The following is a 21615-nucleotide window of genomic DNA, read 5'->3' as shown; positions in this document are numbered from 1 at the left end:
ATGGGCAGTGTTCAGTCCTGGGCCCGGCTGTGGGCAACCTAAAGATTTTCTTGAAGATGCCCTAGAGTGGTTGGTTGGAATCTTGAACACATAGGTCCATCCCAACGGTGACGTCCTGTACCCTCTCACTCTAAACTGGCTTCCGGCTCCACCAGGAAGAGAAGATGATGGTCACATGGAGTTTGTGCTCCTGGAGGGAGGAGGGACATGTAGAAGCCGCTCCGAACCGTAAACTAAGGAGTTGTTTTTGAGAAAGGTTCTGGGGCGGATGATAGTGAGTCACGAGGTGGTGTTCTCGGAGCACAGGGGCCAGGTGTGCTGGGTTCGGGGTCACGCTCCACCCTGAGCTCCGGGCCTGGCCTCAGCTGTGGAGGATGGGGCTGGAGGCCGATGGGGAGGGTGCTCACGTGACCCGAGCTTTGGGAAGGACTGGGAAAGAGCTGCCGGGGTCTGCTGACAACACGTCTGCGTGGCAGGTAAGAGGCGCCCAAATGCGTTTTTGTTTGGGTGGGTTGGTTGTTTCTGCTCCCGAGTCCCTGTCCCGGTGGAGCGAGAGAAACCCAGGCCCTTCCATTCTGGAGCTTGGTCTTTCTGCTCCTTTCACACCGTATGTGTGTTCAGCTGAGGGATCGTCCTTAGCTGCCTGATGGTCCCTTGGCCTCCTAGATCGTTTTCCTCTCAAGCCCACATGGACTTGTGGTTTTACAGTTTCAAGTTTAAAGATTGCTGTGTTGGGGCCGCAGTTATGATAAATCCTGCATCCTATCGAAATGTTTTTAAGGCCTTGAATGTACGAGGCACTCGCAGTCAGTAATTTGAAGTCGCCAAAGCAGCAACTCTCAAAAGAAATACAGCTGCTTCCTACGAATACCGGCGGCCGGCATCTCACGGTGCTTTGAAGCTCACCGGAGACTCGCCCCGTTTTTGTCGGAGGCTCACTGATCCTGACCCATGGCATGTGAGGTAGTCGTTGTTACCCCATTCTGTAGATGTGAAAACTGAGGCTCGGTTTTAAACCGTGGCTTTAGTTTTGATAGATGGGGTGCTCAGACACCGTCTTCCCCTTTTCCACCTGCTCCGTGCAACTCGTGCAGGTAAAGAGCTCCCCTCCCCCCTCCAGGCCTGCCGCCTCTGTCACTTCTGCTGTCAGGAGGAAATAAAACTCCACTTGAGTCTGCAAAAGAGATCAGTGGGAAGCAGAATGTCGGCAACATATTTTCTAAAACTAGCTATGCCTTAATCATTTATCAGCTGTGGGAGAAGTGAGGCGGCGGTGGTGGTGGTGGTTTTTCTTTTCCGATCGATTTAAGCAAATCTGGAAGGCTTCCCATCCATCCCGGCTTCCTGCAACGCTGGCTTTTCCTGTCACACGTTTGTGTCAGCCCCAAGGTGCTCTCAGCAGCTGCGCAGGCCACTTCCCCTCCTTCCTCGGGTCACTTCCGTGTCTTTCCCACAGTCAGCACACAGACTGATGTCACCCCCAGAACTCGGAGCCAGGAACCCAGACTCTGGGACCCAACACACATTTATTAGAGGCGAGGGCGTCTCGGGAAACCTGGCGCACGGTCACCTACAGGCCCCCTGCATCTAGCCTGGTCACACCAGCTTTCCCCGGCTGCCTCGCTTCCAACAAGAAAGGTCACTGTCTCCAGATGAGACCCGGAGAGCTTTCACAAGGCAGATCACTCCCGACTTCTGTCTGGGCTGATAAATTGGCTTAGTGTGGTTCACCCCAAGAATATAGCCGGGAAGTGCACGATAGGTGCCTGCAAGCAAAGAATTTTCTGACTGCAGATTTGTCAAAGTAAAAGTAACCCCTAATAATGTTTTACTTGGCAGCTTTGTGATGGCTAAAATATTAAGCCGGGGCTGCTTTTACAGTGAGAAGCCGTAAGTGGCGTTCCTCTTTCGAAAAGTGGGTTTTGTTTTGCTTTTTTTTCCCCATGTCACCCAGCTGTTTTGTCCACTCTTTATTTCTGACCTTGCACTCTGCATGGTAAATTTGCCCCCACGTGTCCTTGGTGGTTAAAAACTAGAGGCAGAAGCGGATGTGTGTAACAGAAGGGGTCACGTCTGGGCAGGAGCCAGTCACTCCGGCGTGGCGTCTGCCCGTGAGCGGAAAGCAGCACTTTTTCTGGGTCCTAGGTAGAATCATTTGAAAGCAAGTATGTTGCAGAATGGCTTCTTTTCTAGATACTCCTGCCATTTTATTGCTTCGCACCAGTCTTTCACTGCCATCTGTCAGTTCAATGAGCGGCTGTTCTGACCTGTTTGGGATAATTTACTAAGAGAAGGGTTAAAAAGCACATTGTGATGAGTTTCCCGAAAGCTCTAGAAGGAACTGAGGCTTGTCTTTCTAAACTACTGACCCTGGGCTGCAGAAGATCTCCCATGTTATGGGCAACTATGTGGCCCAAGGCAGGGTTCTTTTCATCATTGCTACAGGGAACAGAGTCTACCTTGAGGCAGGAAAAGTACCAACTAAAGGAAGGCAGAATTTCCATACAATGGAGTTGGAAGCAAGAGGAAGGAACTTGCTTCAGAACAGAAACCCTGTGTTTTGCGACCAGAACCTTCCGTGGAACCTTAATTAGTGTGTAGTGTGATGGTTAGTTGGTCATTCTGGTGTATCACTGAAAGATATTTGAAAATTTATTCATAATTTGAATGTGGCTTTGAAAGACAGATATTCAGGGAATTTTTAGCACCTGCCTAAAAATCACATCATGTTTTCAAAATGCTGTACATTGGGCTTTTTTCCTTAGAAAATGGAACCACAGTGTAAAACAGAACTATTTCTAATTTGAGTGCATGAAAGGTGACCTTTGATGCACCTAGATTGTATTTCTTACTTTCTGACCTAAGTAGGTATGGTTTAGCCCTGTTACCTTCATGACCTCTGAATTTTAAATCTAGGTCAGTTGTCCCTAAAGCTTAATTTTGATAAATAGTGTCACAGCGTGGATGAACCTTGAAAACATTACGCTAAGTGAAAAAAGCCAGACATAAAAGGTCACCTAATGCATGATTCCATTTCTATGAAATGCCCAGAACAGGCAAATCCAAAGAGACAGAAAGCAGGTTAGTGGTTGACAGGGACTGCGAGGAGGAGGGAGTAAGGAGTGACTGCTTAATGGGTATGGGGTTTGCTTGTGAGGTAAGGAAAACAAACGTTCTGGAATTACTAGTGGGGACAGTGGCACAACATTATGAATGTTCTAACCACTACCACATTGCATACTTTTAAAAGGTGGACTTTATGTTATGTGAATTGTACCTCCACTTTTAAAAAAAATCACCTGGAGGGCTTATTAAAACACAGGTTGCTGGGCCCCACCTCTGAGTTTCTCTAACTCAGTAGGCCTGGGTGGGGCCTGGACATTTGCATGTGGGGTAGCTTGCCACGTGATGCTGATGCAGGGGCCACATTTTGAGAACCGCTGATCCAGGCATATGTTGGGCAATGGGAGGATGTGTCCTTCCTGTTTATATCAGTATGTCGAGGGTTTATTGATCACTGTCCACGTTCTGGCAGTTTCCTACAGGTAATGCGGTGTGCACTGACCTTAGTCGTGAAGAAAATGGGGTTTTTAAATAACTGAACTTGGAATCAAATTCAGTGTCTGCCACCCCCAACTGCAAACTCTTAAACCAATCCTTCTTCTTATTGGCAAAATGAGAATGGTAATACCTGTCTCGCTGGATTGCTTTGAAATTTTAAGTCTAAAAGCTAAAAAGTATTTAAAAAAGAAATAAATATTCCTATGAGAAAGCACCCACCATGCCACCCAGCTTAAAGAAGTTTCTCAATACATAGTTATTTAAAAATATATATATGTATATACTAACTAAATGTAATTATATACACTATAATTATATATAATTTTATTTTTTATATAAATTCTATGTTATATGGCTAAATATGCATGGTACATTTATATATATGTAAATATATGTCCATCTTTTATTTCTATGGATGGAGAGGCGGTGTGGGGCATGGGTGTGTATGATAGTTCCCTTGAATATAATAGACTCTTGAAGATTCCTTCTTGAGTAAATAAGTGAGTGATTCCATGAAAGAGTAGTGAACATACTACCCAAAAGGTTTAATTCTGCTGTCATCCAAAGCTCAGAGGCAGAGTTGGCACCTAGGAAGTGGGGTGATGAGCTTGGCCATGCCAAGCATCTCCCTGGTGTCATTCTATTACTTGTGACTGAACTGAAGAAATAGTCATCTTAATAACCCCTGGCTGGTAGGTCCTGTCCACGGATTTCTGACACCGTCCCGGGGAGTAGTTTCTATACCTTGTTCATGGTCCGTTGGCAAATTTTCATCAAGGTGAATGAACTGTTCTTTGACTCCATAAGCCAAGACCTCAACTGTTCACTAGACCTTGTGCCACCAGTGGTTATTTGGATGTCAAACATTTTCAAATATGTGTCGATTAGGATTGTATCATATTAGAGGAATCTAATAATTGGCGCCTTTCAAATTCCCTTTGCAGATATGAAATTTTACCTCACTAAATTCTGTTTATTGGAGGAAGGGCTATTAGGTTAAATATAATTTTTCAATATTCTCTATTTGCTTGTCATTCAAAAATAGTTTGCTCGGGGCGCCTGTGGGGCTCAGTTGGTTGAACAGCCAACTCTTGGTTTCGGCTCAGGTCATGATCGCAGGGTTGTGAGATTGAGCCTCGTGTAGGGCTCAGCATGGAGTCGGCTTCAGACTCTTTCTCCCTCTCCCTCAGCCCCTTTCTCCTTTGCATGCGTGCGAGCTCTTTATCAAATAATTTTTTTTAAGTTGCTTAAAAGGGAGAAAATAATAAGAGCTTGAAGTTCTTATGAAAAATGCCTTCAGCCATTATCATGGTCCATGTAGGGCAGAGTCCCCCCGCCACCGCCTAATGATACTCCCTGGTCGTCTCCTTGCAGTCGGCATGAACTTAGGTGGCCTAGGGGCCGTCTACTGAACAAATTCCTCTAGTCCAGTCACATCTCTCCACGTATCTTTGCACCAGCTCTCCCCTGTGCCTGGAACATTCCCCCTCTAGATGTGCCCACAGCTTGGTCCCTCACACCCTTCTGGCGAGAGCTTCAAATGCCACCCCCACCCCTGGTGATGTCTTTCCCTACCAGCCTTCCTAAAGATTCTGTTCTTCCCACACACAACCTCTCCTTCCTGCCTGTTTTATTTTTCTCTTTGACATCCCTTTCTAGCACATTTACTCGCCCCCCCCCTTACCTTATGCATTACCTTCCTGCCCCACTGGAATACAAGCTTCATGACAGTCAGGATTTTCCTGTTGTGTTCATCCCCCTATTTCTAAGAGAACTAGAAATTTATTGCACAGATGGCTCTACTTCTGACCGCATCTAGCACCAGCACGCAAATGTGGTTTTGCCAACAAGGATCTCTTCTCCTCTCCCAAACACTCTGAAGTTTAAATCCTGGATTTAAACTGATCTCATTCACCTTATTACTATCTATCCCTTTTCTTTAACGTCATCTCCCCAAAGCCCAATAGCTATTTGTTATTTTGCAAGACAATTGAGATAGGAGGACTTGTGTGAGCTGGGACTGGAGCTGGCCTTCGCCCTCTAGCCTCTGGACATTAGTGGACATTCTCTGCCCCCTTGTGAAACGGTGATTCATACCACTCTCTCCCTGGGCTTTTCTCAATCAATGTTATTCTTGCTCTAAATCCTTCCTGGGATTTACAGGTGATCCTAGTATCTTTCCTAATGAACTGTTAAAACAGTCTAGAAATCAGTTCCTTTCCAGAATGAACTGATAAGAGTTCATCACAACACCTGGTTGCATAGCACATGGGAATGATGTTTGGTCTCCTGGATCAGGCCCTGACATATGTAAGTGTCCTAGGACTCTGAACATAGAAGAAAGTCTGATCCTTGCCTTGATGAAACTTATTTCTTTGCAAAGTGAGGAGGTACTCTCAATTCCCTGAGTAATGTACCATTGTCTTTTCAATACAAAGCACTTCTAAATTGATAAAATTAGACTTTTCTTGTGATCATCATTTGAAGCTATTCAGCATTATTCTTGATATCAAAATGATCAATCTGTCTGCCGAGGAAAGTTAAAGAAAATCTCCAAAGGAACTTTGTGACAGCACTATAAATAAGTCCTGGTTTATTACTGCCTTTCCATCCAAGAGCAAGATTTGCACATACCAATTTAGTTATAGATTAGAATTCTACTCCAGAGTTAATAACCCGAGATTGGTAGAAAACACTTGCGGGGGATAAGACAGTGTTACCTGTTTATTACGAGGATATTATCCTGCTCTCGAAATATTGCCAAACTGTATCAAACGGTGGCCAGTCTGCCATCTTCAGGAAGATGGAGCTGCTCGCATTGGTTTGGCCGGTTGATCAGAATCCAGTTAGAATCTCATCCTCAATGTCTGCATGGAAAGAAGGTGTTTAGGCTTTACTGGTCAGCAGGTCCCTGTTCCCTCACTAGGTAGTAAAACCTTCTGGGTTTCTGGCATGCTTGTCCCTTATGATCATTGCTGCCTCAAGATAGGAGAAGAGAGAGCGAGATACTTGTGTTGGGTAACAGCTGCGGTAGGAAACAAGCCCCTAATTTTCAGTGGCTTACCGTAATAGAGGTGTTTTCCTTCCATATGACAGCCCAGAGCTCTAAGCTGCAGGTGAATTCCCTCCCAGCACTGAGTCAGGACCAGGTGCCGTGTCTGGCTCCTTCATCTCCTAGGACATTGGAATACCCTGAGCTCAGCTGGCAGCGGGGAAAGAAAGGACCTGAAGAAGACCACTCACTTAACTACCTTCAGCCAAAAGCGCTCCATGTCACTTCACCTCTGCTCATGTCCCATTGCCAAGAATTAGTCATAGAACCCACCCTGGAGTGAGGGAACGGGACAGCCCCTCTAGACCATGGAAGGGGGAGCATGAACTTTGCAGGGCAGTTGGCCAGCTTTGCCACATCCCTTTGTAGCCCTGGGATTTTGAGGCAAGAGCAGGACCTGCACTTCTGGCCGCCTCCATTCTCTCACAGCTATGCTTTGGGAAGCAGGGATTTGCCCTTCGTAGACCCGCAGGCCAGTATCAGCCGGCCCTGACCTACAGTGGGGTGGCGTCCATGGCACCGTGGAATTGATAAACACAGTCATTTGTACTTGTATCTTCTTTGTACTTTCCAATACAGACATTGGTATGTGTTCAGACTGGAAGCTGCAGGACCCAAGAATTCATTTTTCATTGTATCATTTCCTACAGAACCATTAATAATTGTCCATAATGACATTCTGGCTAAATATGTTGGTTTGAAAACTGTCAAGGCCACTTCCTCTCTGATAGAGCACCTCCTCAGTAGTGTGGGCACGTACGGGAATGGATATCGGGAGGTAGCTGAACGTGCCTCATTCTGTGCGAGGTAGTTAAGCCTTTGTTCACGGGGACAAACAGCGGACACGTGGCAGGTGTCGTCAGCAGGTGCCATGAACCTGCCTGTTTGTGCCTTGACAACTGACTATGCCAGCTCTCCTTCGCAGGTTCCCATTCCCCGTGGTGTTCAGCAGCTGTAGCAAGAAGGACCTGGAGGTCAGTCTGGAGAAAGGTGTGGGGATGTGCCTCTTTAACCTGCCGGAAGTGAAGCAGTCTTTCGGGGGCCAGAAGTGCGGGAACGGCTACGTGGAACAAGGAGAGGAGTGCGACTGTGGGGAGCCCGAGGTAAGAGACACGTCCCGGGACTGTTGCCTCGCGTCCATGGCTGGCAAAGGAACGTGCACCTGCAAGAATGACGCAGCAGGGTGGAAGTGCTAGAAACTCAGATGGAAAGTCCTAAACGGCCACCTAGAATAGCGGCACGAGCCAGGGTGGCCCCCCTGAGCTGTAACGATGGCACAGAATAAGTTGTAGCACTGGTTTGAAACAACAAAAGATCTTCTGTATTGAAGGACAGGTGTAGGTGAGGTGAGATGAGGACAAGAACAATAAAAAAGCATTTAGCTTGGAGTTTAACAGAGAAGAAAGCTTTGGAATGCTAGCTTCAGATGGCTAATAAGCATCATTTCTTTCTCTTTGTGAGGCGAGCGACCAGAGGGGAATCTGAATAAGCAACATACATTCTGAACCAAGAGCTCCCGCCCGCGTTGCAATTCTGCTTGATGCCGAGCCTCGTCTGTATGCACAACTCGAGGCTCCGGGCTTCTGCCTCTGCGCTCATTAGCTTTCAGAAGCAATAAGCAAAAGCAGGGAACATTTTTATCCAGCAAAGGGCTTACTTAACCCCGTTTCCCAGCCCATGTCAGGAAAATTTCTTCTTTCCGTAGGACCCAAGATAAAGTTAATCAACCTAAAATTTATAAAAGCCACTTTTTAATCTCTGGATGATCTTGAGAAGGGAAGAGAAAGACAGGACGCAGTGAGATCTCCTGGTAAAAACAAGTGCCTCCTGGAAGCTTGGAGGAGGTTGTGTTTAGAATAAATCAAAGCAAGCAGTTTGTCTAGCAAGCCGTGGCATGTGGGATTCCCTCCCCGAGAGCTGATGTCAGCTGGAATGGCAGACGGTTCAAGGCGGGCTTAGCTAGATGCAGAGATAGGCTTGGCGAGGGCTTCGGAAGAGTGTGTTTGGACGAGCTGCTCTGAAAGGGGGTTCTGGGGTGGAAGGAAATGTACAGAGACCCTGGGCTATCCCTGCCATTCCTGTGCTTATCAGACAGGCAACTGATTGTAGAACCTTTTTCATCTGTTTCATCTCCAAGTCTCCATGGTTTCCCATACCAGACCCATCTTGGGCCCAGTCTGGCCATTTCCACAAGAATGTACTAGGGGATGGGGCTTGTAGGGGTGGTCCCACCAAATGTCTGCGTGCCCTTTCCAAACCCAGAATTCACCCGTGATAGCAGCACTGTCCAGAGCAGCAGGAATTGTGCTCACAGTGTGCTGGGGGTGATTGTTGTATGGGGATTGCAGGTCCTCACACATGGGGCTAGAAAAACTCTTAAGATTAGTAGAGGAAAACTTGAAACTGTCATGGGATGGGATATGCAAAGGGGAATTTCCTTAGAGATTTTGTTAATTACTTGAAGAAGAAAAACAAAATTACTTAAAATTACCTATAGTTCTCAGGAGAGGCCATGTGGACTTAAAAAGGTTTGTCTTTGATTTGAACTCCTTGTAATTGTTTATTTAATCTAAATGAATTTGACAGTTCTTCATAGAGTCATGAGCTCTCAGGTTTAGAATGACCACCAGTAGTCGCTTGCTCCATGCTGTAGTACCACTACTGGCACTGCTGCCACCCCTGCCATCACCACCACCACCACCCCATTGCCACCCTACCATAACCACTGTCATCCCCAACACCACCATCACCACCACCATCCCTACGACCACCATCCCTACCACTGTCACCACTACAGTCATCACCACCACCATCCCTACCACCATCATCACTGCCACCACCACCACCACCAACCCTACCACCATTATCACCATCCCCATCACCACCACCATCCCAATCACCACCATCATCACCACCATCCCTAACACCATCATCCCTACCACCATCACTGCCACCACTGTCACCACCACCATCCCTACCACCATCATCACTACCACCACCATCACCACCACCATCCCTAACACCATCATTGCCACCATCATCACCACCATCCCTACCACCATCATCACTACCATCCCACCAGCACCCCACCACCACCATCACGTCAGCAAATGTTTGAGTGCCTGAAACTTCCCAGCCACTGATGTGACCCTCAACTTCGCCTCCATCAGGGAGGCATATGGCTTTGGCAGGGTGCTTCCTATCTCCCTGGGCAGGATACTGTATCGCAGGACAGCACTGATAAAATCCTACTCCCTCCTTACAGAGAGCCATATTCTTCCTGAACGTAGTTCCCAACTGTGTATGTCTGTGGTTAGGGTCCTTCTTCACAGGATAATTTCTTGACATTTGAAGAGAACTGTCGTTCTCATCCAAAATCCTTCTGTCTAAGAAATCTTTCGAAGTCATAGGCAAGGCTCTTGCTTCAATTTGCAGTTCTTTAGTTTTCGCTTTTCAAACTGCATCTAACAGTGTAACGCCCCATATCCAGTTTCCAAACTGCTTTAACCAAAACTTTTAATCAGACCTGGGCTCAGTTCACCTGGGCCCTGCATCCTCCTACCCAGTGGTCAGGCCCTGCAAATGCTCGTTACCCATGTGCTTCATATCGGCCCATGCACCCCTGACCCACAGAGGGACTTGTTGTATCACCACATCAATGAGCGAATGGTATCAGAACAACTTCCCCTGCTCACAACTGGACCCAGCTTCCGCCCCCTTGCTCCCGGAAGTAATCACTGTTTGTAAGGAGGTGCACCGGGATGTCTACAGTAGACATTTTGGTGCACTGAGACGAGGAATCGGGGTCTGCCGCCCACAACCCAAGAATGACGAGGCTTTTGCAGAAAGTTCTCTAATGGCTTCATTATTTTTTTTTTCCATTTGGAGACTTAGTGTTCACTGGCTCTGTTGAACTTTTCTATTGAGTCCTAAAATAATAAATGTATCAGCAGATGAGGAATTTGTCTCTTCTGATAAATACAGTACTGCGGAAGAAATAGATCCTGGGTAGTTCCAAAGGCAAGTGGCTGCTGAAGCCTTCCATACAGGGCATGGGATTTATATCCACCATAAGGATATCCTGACAACTCACTCATTCATCCAGCTAACAGGGTTGGGAAAGCAGCCTTATCTCCTTGTTTAAAGTCAATAGAATGCCAGTAGCCTGCAAATATCTTTTAAACTTAGTTATCTTTCTCACATTATCAATCCCCTTTGAAGTCAAAGCCATTCTGCTTGGCTGCCTTTCCATTTGAGCGGCTGCTTATATTATTTGGTGATTTGGTCGGGGTGGGGGGAGGTAGTTCTCAAAGAATCTTAGGACCCAGTTTTCAGAGGGCTGATTTAATTTAGCAGCTCAGGGAGATCCGTAACTTGGTTAGTGTGTCATTAGTAGAGCCATTTAGACCTTAATGAGCAGGATGACATTGCTGTATATTTGATGGCACCGGTCAGGAATGCAATCAATGGGCTCCTTTAAAAGAAAAAGACCAAGTTCCTAAACTTTATGAGATTGTAAGTCCCTGAGTTAGAAACCCTTACTGTCATGAAGGTTACAGCTATGACTTCTGGTTGGCACTTTTATCTTATTGTATATATTATACACTCCGGATGTTTATAAAGTCCTAGAACAAATTTAAAATTTAATAACTTTGGACGTATGTATAATAGGGGCAAATGGTAAACACCAAACGAGAGCATAATCCACAGTTTTCTGTAGGGTACAGGTCAGAGACCTAGGATAGTCCTAAACCTTCTGGATTATCAACAAAATGTTGTGAATTGCATTTATAATACTGAGGATAAATTCATTTACAGAAAATGGTTTTCAGGAGTAAACGACTGTACCCTTAAAAGAGTACATGGCTGGCTTCACTCTAGCTAATATATATATTCTTTTGCTCATGTCATATGCTAAATAAAACGACATCGATGAATTAATACTAAAGACCCCATGAACTCTTCCTTCTGATAATTCAGTTTCTTCTAAAATGTGTAAACTCTAAGTCATTGGGATGTTCTAAAGTACAAGAGCTTCACGAATACACTAACATTTATAGACCTTGCGTGGACAGCAAAGCGAAGGTGTCCATCTCTTGTAGGGTTTTTTGTTAGAAAAAAGCAGGTACTTGTGGAGCACAGCTTAACAAAGGAGGTAATTTTCTCTCATTTCAGAGAGAACAGTGCACCTGATATTTGATCTATCTGTTTAAATCCCTTGCAAATCAGCGAGCACAGCCTTCCAGTGACCTTGGTCGTTGTCCTGTGCCTTTCCGACCGGAGAGGTGCCCTGTCAGGTGAGGCAGCCCACCTGTCCTGAGCAGGAGTCTTGGCTACAGCGTTTGGTAGGATTGCAGGGAACTGTGGTCCAAACACAGCTGATTTGACTTCATTTCCTGCCGGCATGCTCCAGATGGAAAGGGTCAGTATTTGAAGAGTTGCGTTGGTACACATCTCTGTGTATTTTGAAATAATAAGTTTGAAGTATGCCAGTGATCCTGATAGAGTTCACTGCAGGAAGACCCGCACGCACCCGAGAGCTCCCTGCAGAGCCCCGCCCGCGGCCCACTTGGCTGGACTCGGCAGCCAGCCTTCCTGCGCAGGCTCCCTTGCCCTCCGCGAAAGGCACTGGGGCTTCCAGCTCTTTCCCCTCCGTTCATAAGCGCTTACCCAAGGCTTGGCTTTCTCACAGATGAAGATCCTCTCGGTCAGGCTGGTTTTTAGTCCAAGGGCCAGGCCTTCTGGTTCTTGCTTCCCTTTATGGCCCCCGCCTGCCATGAGTAGTTGCCCCCTACAACCGTGTCCCACGAACCCCACTCCCCTCTGCAGGAATGTCTGAATCTCTGTTGCAACGCCACCACGTGCACCCTGAAGCCAGAAGCCGTGTGCGCCCACGGGCTATGCTGCGAAGACTGTCAGGTGAGTTCTCTTGGCCCCGAGGCCACCCCCTGCTTCGGCAGGTTCCACTCTGAGACAGGACACGCGACCCCTGTGCTGTGGAAACTGTAGCTCCTTACCGCACAAGCCAGTGTCCCCACCACCTGTTCTTCCTGTCGCCCGACCTACATATGAAATGTGCACTTCAGTGCTAACTCACCTGTGATAAGTTATTTATTCGTGAGTTGGAGGCAACGGTGCCAAAAAACTCCAGCTCAGTGTTAAATGTGCCCATTGCGCCTTTGGAGACGCATGAGGTCCCCTCACCACAGTGGGAACACCTGGAGAGCCACCCCCCCGCCCCGTCACTCTACCTCTGCTTGATCCCGGGAACATCTGCCGGCCGGGCCCGAGAAGCCATCGGGGCTGCTCCAGGTCTTCTGTCCACATCTCGATCTTGACGTCCTCCTAACAGAAGGTGCTGGCCGGCCCGGCCGGGCCCACCGGGCAGTTTCCTACTTGGGCCCTTCCTGCCGCCATGACTGGGTTTGTTTTGGCAATTCCACTGTTTGTCTCATTTTTCAGAGCTGAGATCTGACAGACTGGAAGCCTGAGCTTTTGATTCAAAGATTCCAAGGGTAGACTTTATTTCTTTTTTTAATTAAGCAATTGATTTTGGCCTGCTGCTCGCAGGAAACTCCCTCTTGGCTCCCCCACTAGAGCCCTGTGACTCCGAAGTGCATTACACTATCTTACGTCCGGCTTGAAACACCCCTCCTGCTCTTTCTTCTTGTGATTAACTTCTGGGGAAGCGTTCAAGGAAGCTGGTGCCCCTGGCACACAGCTGCTGGCGGGGGAGGGTGTCGGGGACGAGCAGGGGGGAGGTCGCTGGCTGTGCGGCCTCTGACCAGCCACTCTGAGCCTTCTTGTCTTCAACCACGAAAGGATGAGGCGTTGGCCAATGGCTCCGAGCATCTTCTGTAGCTCCCTTGCTTCGCCTCATTGCTCCTTGTCCCCGTGAAGTCCTACAGACAGGTTCCCAACTCCATGATTTGATAATATTGTGACTAAGCCCTCGGGATGATTTTTGTCATCTGGGCCACAGTGGGAACACTGTGAGTGCACACGTCATAAAACACGTGACGGTGTTGGCCCCCAGAGATCTTCAGAAGGAAGAAGCCCATCAGCCAGCACTCCCTGCCCACACCTCCTGGGGACAGGTGCCAGCAGCCAGCTTGTCCACTAGGCAGAAAACCCTAATATTGCATGGAATTAAGCTGCTCTTGATTGCACCCAACCCCCCCCCATAATGGAAAGGTGAACCCCAGAGCAAGATTCTATTTATTTAATGACTCTGTGCCTCTCTTGCTTTGGAGTCCTTGCCCTTATATGTGAGGCTTCATGAGGACGGCTTTGCTCCGTTCTGCTCCAGGGGTGCTGCCGGGAAGCTGCTCCCCCTTTCCCGCAGTGCACGTGCTATAAACAGCCTCTCTTTCCAGCTGAAGCCTGCGGGAACAGCATGCAGGGACTCCAGCAATTCCTGCGACCTCCCAGAGTTCTGCACAGGGGCCAGCCCACACTGCCCGGCCAACGTGTACCTGCACGACGGGCACGCGTGTCAGGGGGTGGACGGCTACTGTTACAACGGCATCTGTCAGACCCACGAGCAGCAGTGCGTCACGCTCTGGGGACCAGGTAGGTGGCTGCCACCCGTGGGCGCAGAGCAGTGGGGCTGGGGAGCTCGCTCTGTTCCCACAAGCATCACCCCTGCAGTGCGCCATCTCCAAAGCTTCCCTCCGTTCAGCGGCAGTGACTGGCTCCCTGGTAGGTCTGGGGCCAGGCCAGGCACTGAGCAGGCAAAAACGGGTGCTGCCCTGGAGCCTGTCCTGAGGGCTCAGTGTGGTCCAATGAGGAGAGATGTGTGAGCCCCTACTGTGTGTCCTAGGGAGTGACAGAGAAAAATCAGCCATGATCCCTGGCCTCAGATAGCCTAGCAGGTAGTCGGACTTACAGATAGAACCTTCCATCCACTCTGATTATGTAAGTGCTCCTTGTGCTCAAACAAGGACCCTAACCAAAAGCTGGGGTGCCAAAGAGAAAGTCACTGCAGACTTGATGCTTGAGCAGCGTGTGACCAGGAAGGACAGGGAGAGGTTGCTCCTGACGCAAGGAGAAGCAAGCCGGCTCAGACGGGAAGGCACACGACGGGACTGCTGGAATGGGAGGCCTGGATACCAGAGCTCAGAGCAAGAACATGGACACAGGTGTTTAAGAGCCTTGAAAGCCATTTTGGTTCTAAACGCAGAGTGATAGACTTGTGTGCTCCAAGAAAGGTGCCCAGATGGGCAGGTAGCCAGGAAGCGGCTGTGGGGCAATTAGAGGTTGTCTGCTCCCTGCTTCCTGTGTAGAGGATGCTGGGCCAGATGCTCGGTATGACTTGTCCCTTCTAACGCCCAGCATTAGAGGTAGGGACAAGGACTAGAGCGTAGAGAAAGTGAAGCTCCAATTCACAGACTGGAAGTCAGTGTTGTGAGGTTGTGAGGCTGGGATTTGAACCCAGGCCAGTGGACCCAAAGGCCATATATAGTGCACACATACAGTCGCACCAAAGAACCAGTTCCACAGAAGCTCCGCAGTCGAACAGACGCTTGGTTGCAAAAGAGCGATAATCAGTCCCCTGGGCATGTCCTCTGTTGACCCATCTGGGGCCAGAGGTCCAGGGCCCTGGGGGACAGCCAGGGCCCAGTGGACTCCCCACCCCAGGGTTTGCTGCCTCTGTCCGGCTCCAGGATTCCAGCAGTAAATCCCATGGAGAGCACTTTCTAAGAGTGCGGTCCCCACCCAGTCCTGTCATTCTCCCTCCTCCCGCCGCCTTGCAGAGGTGACCTCAATGCTGGCCAGAGACACCAGCCATGGCAAGGCCACCGTGGTCAGCCAGGCAGAGAGCCAGGCAAGTTCCAGGGGGAGGGAAATCCGATACGGGCCCTTGTCAGACTTTCATTGTGAGGTTTTGGTTTCAGGATGAGGACAATAAACTAGGGCAGAAAATGATGACTGATCCTCAGAGCCTGGGTTTTCAGTGTGATGTGAAAGCCACGAGCAATCAGGGAGAACAGGCACAGAAGTTTCTAAGGGTTGGGTCCTGTCATGGAGCCCTCTGCCCCACCGGCCAAAGATGCCCCTCCCTACTCAGGCCTCCCTGTATCTGTGAGGAGCTTTCCCAGTGCTTCCCAGGCTTCATGGATCCACTTGGGCACAGAAGGAGGAGGCCTGTGGTATCTGGGGCCTTGTGCTTCATCTCTGGACCCTGACCAGCCCTACATCCTGGCCTTCTCGCTGGCTGGGCCAGAGGGAACCCCAGGCCAGGGTGCGGGGGGGGGGGGGGTCTCTCACTCTCCTGCTAGGGAGCCTTGCGATGACAAGCACAAAGAAGGCACTCACTATACATGTGTCAGGGGGTTGGATGGGCTCTGAATGGTTTCGTGACTTCAGACACCTTTCAGCCAAGTGAGGTCACTTTGGGACAGCGGCTACTGCTGCAGGCCAAGTCCTCGTGGCCTAAGACATCCCTAGTGGCCATTCCTTCCCAGCCTTTCTCCGGACTCCGTAATCTCCCCGTTCTCGAGTTACAGGAGATGTTCTAATGCTCCATTCCAAAAAAGCGTTCTGTGGCCAGAGCACACACAGCACTTGGGAGCTTTCAGAGTAGAATGTGCTCTTTGGTGCCCTGCTCTGTTACTGCGTCTGGCCCCGTTTCCACAGTGAGGTCAGACGGAGCTCCACGGCTCGCTCTGAGCCACCGCCACTGTGTGACTCAGCTGGCTGCATGCCTCGGATTCCTGGTGACCAAGGCTGGTATTTATTATCTCATCACATGAGTCCTTCTCAAGCTGCCTGACCAGAGAGAGAGAGAGAGCACTCGAGTGAGCAAGCGAGAGACAGCCAGACAGGCAGGCAAACTGACAACCTGACTCACACGCTGAGCTTTTCAAAAGCAAGAGCAGGAGGAAGTTACCTCCTGTGAATTCTCTACATCCCTGCGGCTGGCGGCCTGACTGCCCGGGGGTCAGCTCCACCTCCTGGGCAGGACTGCTGCTCCGGAGGCCCCAGCCCGCCTCTCCTCTCCCTGCGCCCCGCATGAGGACTGAGGAGGCCTCTGCCTGGGCCGTGGCACGTTTGCTGTGAGAGGGTCACTGTGTGGGGACTAAGCCTCCCCGGCGTCAGGGGTGCTCGGGGTGCCTGGAAATGACGAGCTCGGGGACCCACCTCAGGCTCGTGCCTTCCCAGGGTTCAGTGGCCCTCAGCCAATCCTTTCTCGGCCCTTCAGATGGCCGTACAAACTTGCTCGGGCAGGCCAGGGCCGGCTGCGGCCCTCCGCTCCTCCTCAGAAGGGCCTTTCACCAGCTCCTTGCGAACGCAGTGCGCTCCTTTCCTTCCGTGCGGCTGCCCTGTTGTCTAGTTCACGGGCACTGAGTGTCCCGCGGCTGCTGTCCGGAATCGCCGCCAATGTAGTGGCTTACGACAACGCGAATCTGTCACCTTACGGTTCTGCGGGGTAGGAGCCTGAAAGCGAAGCTGTTGGCAGGGCAGCGTCCCTCTTGCAGGCTCTGGGGAGAGGACTTTCTCTGCGTCGTCCAGCTTCCCAGGGCACCTGCGTTCCTGGGCTCACGGCCGCCCTCCGTCTTCAAGGCCAGCAGCTGCATCTGCCAGTCTCTGTCTCTCTCTGGCTTCTCCTTCTGTCGTCACATCTTCTCTGCGTCCGACCCTCTTGTTGCCCTAGGATAAGGGCCCTGTGACCACATTACACCTCCCCAGACCATTCAGGAGAATCGCCCCACCCCAAATCTTTAATCACATCCTCCAAGTTCCTTTTGCCATGTGAGGTGACCTATTCCCAGGTTCCGACGATTAGGACGTGGGCCTCTTTGGGGGGTGGGGGGGCTTTTCTGCCTCCCATGGGTGTTGAACAGATCACTTACTTACTAACGAGGTGACCCTCAACAGACTAGTCAACCTTGGGCCTGTCTGTAAAATGGGGATTGTACTATGCCCACCCCGAGGGTGTACTGATGTCCTCTAACACAGCCTATGACCTAGCGTGGGTAATACACCAGGGGCGGTCACAGGCTAGGTGCGTGGAGCCTAGTAAATCTGAGCTCTAGAAAGAAGACTGAGCTCACGGGGAGCTCACGGACCAGAGAGCAAGATGCTCACATCCTGGGGCTGTAGGGAGTGCGCTGACATGGTAGGCCGTGGAAGAGAGAGGGCTCAGCCTGGAGTGGGGTGTGGAGCCAACCCGGAAGGCGTTCTAGACGAGGTGGCCCTAGAGATGTCGTTTGGCAGGGGTGGAGCGGAGGGGTATTTCCTGCACACGGACTAGCAGGGCTCAAGGCGCGCAGAAACATGGGGCCATTCCAGGGAAATGCAAGCAGTTCTGCTTGTCCAGAGCTTGGACCATAACCTGGAGAGCATAGATGATCATTTGTCACCCCGTTCTCTCGTTTATTAAATATTCATCGGTGTCCAGCTATCATAAGATGCTGACTCAGGAGCCCTGATTCTGCCATAGTGACATACTTTCTACAGTCCCTCTGTGGTCTCGCCTGGACCCGGAGTAGAGTCAGGATGTGACCCTCACAATCCCGGGGTCAGGGGTGACTTCCTCAGCCAGGCCGCTGGCCAGTGAGACGCACCAGGCTGAGAGCATTCGAATGTTGTGTTACGATGCTTGGTTTAAATTAGCTTTCCATGATTCAGAGAGGGAAAACTTATGGTCAGGAACACATTTGCAATATTTCATTTCCCCATGGTTAGCAAACGCGCTGGGCTCTGGACCACATTTGCTGGAGGGTCGTTTTAGTTCCCCTGTGAGGCCCAGGAACTCAGAGCTCCAGGGTCATTGGGCTCCTGCTCTGCTGGTCTGTGCCACGTGCACCCCAGTGACCCGACCCAACTGTCGAGTCATCCGGAAGCATCCGGTTACACTCAGGACATCCGTCAGTCTCCAGACCTGGCTGCCCAAACACTGGCCGGATAAAGCCCTTCCTTCCAGCTCGCTATTCCCTTTTGAAATGGACTTTTCTCAATCTGGCGTTATATTTCAATAAAATAATCCTGCTTCCAAATCTTTCTACAAATAGAATGATAGAAAATTCAAAACATATGCCTGCAACAGCTCCTCACTAGCAAAGTAATACCCTTTTAGAATACCTTTCGGGGTTTTCGTTCATTTATTTCTTTTCCCAATTAGTGCTGGTAGTGTTCTTGTTGGCGAGGAGTTTAAATTCTACCCCCTCCCAGGCCCCCCCATTCTTCTTCCCTACATGTTGTCTCTCGAGGCTTTATATGTTGATGTCAGGCATGGAAATGTTATCTGCGGTTCAAACTGTAACTTGTGCTTAGCTCCCTTAGTCCAGTTTAGTCTTAATAGCCGCAAAGATTTTCTGTCCATGTGATATGACCTTTATTCCTTCTGAAATGCAGCTGGATATTTTTCTTCGGGCAGAAAATTTACTTTTGCCAACGTTGTTTATCTGAACCATGGTTACTGAAAGCGTTACTTGGAAATTAATCTTACAGATAACTACATGTCTAGAGCCACAAACAATTTGCATCAGGGAAGTCCTGAAATATGTTAGTTTTATCTATTTTATCACTCACCAGAAAATAGTGTCACTTGATTTATGCAGTGTGAGCTGGCCAGACAATTTTTATGGGCTGGTAAATATTCAGTGTTTATCTGCAAGGCTGTTTTAAATGAGTTTGCGTTATTATGATACACCTGGGGCAGTATATTTACTAATCACCTACAACTCTGGTGACGAGCGATGGGAAGAGAAGATACTTTTGCCAAGAGTCATATTGTCTAGAGGCAGGAGAGGCTCCCTTTGTCCCACTGCGTTAGAAGGAAGTGATAAAACTTGTTCATTTGGGCTCCATTTTCCATGGAATGCAAAGGTCAGTTTGGAGGAAAGAGAGGGAGAAATACGAGGACAACGGGCCAGCCTTCAGTTGCTTGAAAGAGGGCCTTTGTGGGTATGAGTGGCCGGGGCGGGACAGTTAGTGACAGGGAGGGAGGAGCCCATCTGCCCAAACGTGAGAAGTTCATTTGCATAATAGAGTCATTTTAAGGAAAAGATTAGATCAAGTAAATTGTGGGCTTAATGCAAGATGTCATCAACTCTCTTTCAAAAAACATAATGACATTGGAACTTCCAAACTACAATTACAAATATTAAGTTTTATCCCTCTGAAGATAAAACTGGTAATTAAAATCCATCACTTTCTGTGTAATTGTAAAGTACAGTGTGATGTCAGAATTCCCTCTGAAAGGCTAAATTTTATCTTTGGATAATGGCAAAACATCCAAGTGTTCTGTTATTAAGAATTCAAAGGCTCTAAATTGATGCACTATCACAGCGATGAGAACACTGTTGTCGTTTCTTCCAAGAGACAGACATGAAGTGTCTTCGTGAAAACGTGAAGACAGACATTGTTAAGTGTGGCAACTTTGCACCCAAATTTCTGTGCCTTCATAACCTCACACCAGGGGTAGAAGTCATTTACGCTTCTGAAATTATTGACCATCCTGTCTCTAAGCGACAGCCCCGTGAAACACTTGGCCGAGCCCTGCTCCGCTCTCAGAACCGGCCTCAGTAAGTTCTCACAGCCAGGGCTGCTCAAAACTTGTTTCTGGGGTTCATGGTTCCTACTCTCCTTCCTTAATGATGTGTTCTTTGAACGCAAGAGCTGTATCTGTTCCCAAGGTCAGCGCCGAGTCCCCTTTCTGGTTGTCCTGCCCATACGGTTTCTTACTTTGCCTCTATTTGTAAAAACTCTGTCTCCTAATGACCTTATATCTTCTTTCCTCATCAGACAGTGTGGTAATATTTCCTTTGATGTAAAGGAGTAAGTGAAAATCCAGAGCCACGGGAAAGATGAGCCAGGGGACAGCATTCATTTACCCAAGATGCTTTGTTCTGCAGAAATCACAATTGACTTCCTCTGGGGAGGGCGGTTGAGACATGACGTGCTTTCCCCAAACTGCCTTCCCCGTGGCTCATCGCTCATTCGTTCTTGGCACACACCTGCTTTGTGCAGGCCTGAGGCACCACCGCTGTCTGCTCTGGGTTTTTACAGTGAGGCAGGAGCCTCAGGATATCACAGGAGGCAAAAACAAAACAAAGCCAGTAAATTTAAGGAGGGGGCAGCCCCTACAGCATGGATAAGAGAAGGAGGGTGGACCCCAGCCTCATGGGATAGTGGTGATGGAGGACGGCCCTGAAGGACGAGGTCAGCAATGTCGAGCAACCCAGCAGCCCAGGACCCTCAGCCAACCGGCTCCAGCAGTCAGGTTCCAAGGAAAATGCTAGTTTACCTGGCTTTGGTCACGTAGCTATCATGGACCCAATCGATGACCTGTGACACAGAGCCCTCTGGCAAGGAAGCCGCTCCCACGGCGCAGGCTCTCCTGGGAGAGAGAGGACCCCGCAGGAGGGGTCTGGCCCGAGTGCAGTGGCTTGTGCTGACAGGCCTGGAGCCCAGCAGTGCCCAGCCTCTAGCCGCAAGCCAGCTGGTCCCAAGATGTGGCCCAGAACCCTGTGTGGCACCTTCCTCCAGCCTGAATTTGGGGCTGGGGAAGCAGCAGGGCGTGTTATGGTCTGAATCAAGTCTCCACTGCTTATATATTTCTAAAATCAGTTCCATTCATTTTAAACCTCTTGGCTTTTAAAGATCCATGTTTTTCACACCAAGATTTCTCATCCCAACATGGAGACTCCAGAGTAGGAAAGGCAAGCCCTGTGGGCTGAGAGCAAGCATTGTAAACGGGGTTCTGCTCCAGCCTCCTCCTTCCTGCTGCACTCACTGTCCCCCACCCACATCAGACAGCCATGTCTGGGCATGGACAAAAGTTGTCCGTCCCTCAGTGCCTGAGGATGGGGAAGGCAAAGATCTTTTCCGTCATGGTGGACGGTGAATTACACGTAATAGCGTGCTTTCTGTGAATTCTCCAGATAAAGGAAGACTGCATGTGACAGGGATCGAGCGTGCGTTCGGGTCCCTGACTTCACAGATCTCTCCCACCCCCAAGTTTACGTAGCTGACGAAAGCATGACCTATTCTTT

At 49.4% G+C, this 21615-nt stretch overlaps 1 protein-coding gene across 2 annotated transcripts in view; it reads left to right on the top strand.

Moving 5' to 3' along the window:
• Positions 1-21615, top strand: part of ADAM12 (ADAM metallopeptidase domain 12) — a 326152-nt gene that overhangs the window by 284611 nt on the left and 19926 nt on the right. For both annotated transcript variants that reach the window (XM_034663422.1, XM_034663423.1), the window contains exons 12-14: positions 7539-7716; positions 12443-12532; positions 13990-14185. In XM_034663422.1, the coding sequence (XP_034519313.1) occupies positions 7539-7716; positions 12443-12532; positions 13990-14185 (464 nt within the window). The remainder of the gene's footprint in view (positions 1-7538; positions 7717-12442; positions 12533-13989; positions 14186-21615) is intronic.

The sequence above is a fragment of the Ailuropoda melanoleuca genome, chromosome 6, assembly GCF_002007445.2.
Source record: "Ailuropoda melanoleuca isolate Jingjing chromosome 6, ASM200744v2, whole genome shotgun sequence".
Lineage (NCBI taxonomy): Eukaryota > Metazoa > Chordata > Mammalia > Carnivora > Ursidae > Ailuropoda > Ailuropoda melanoleuca.
Note: the sequence above shows the minus strand (reverse complement) of the source record. Positions and strands in the feature narration are given on the sequence as shown.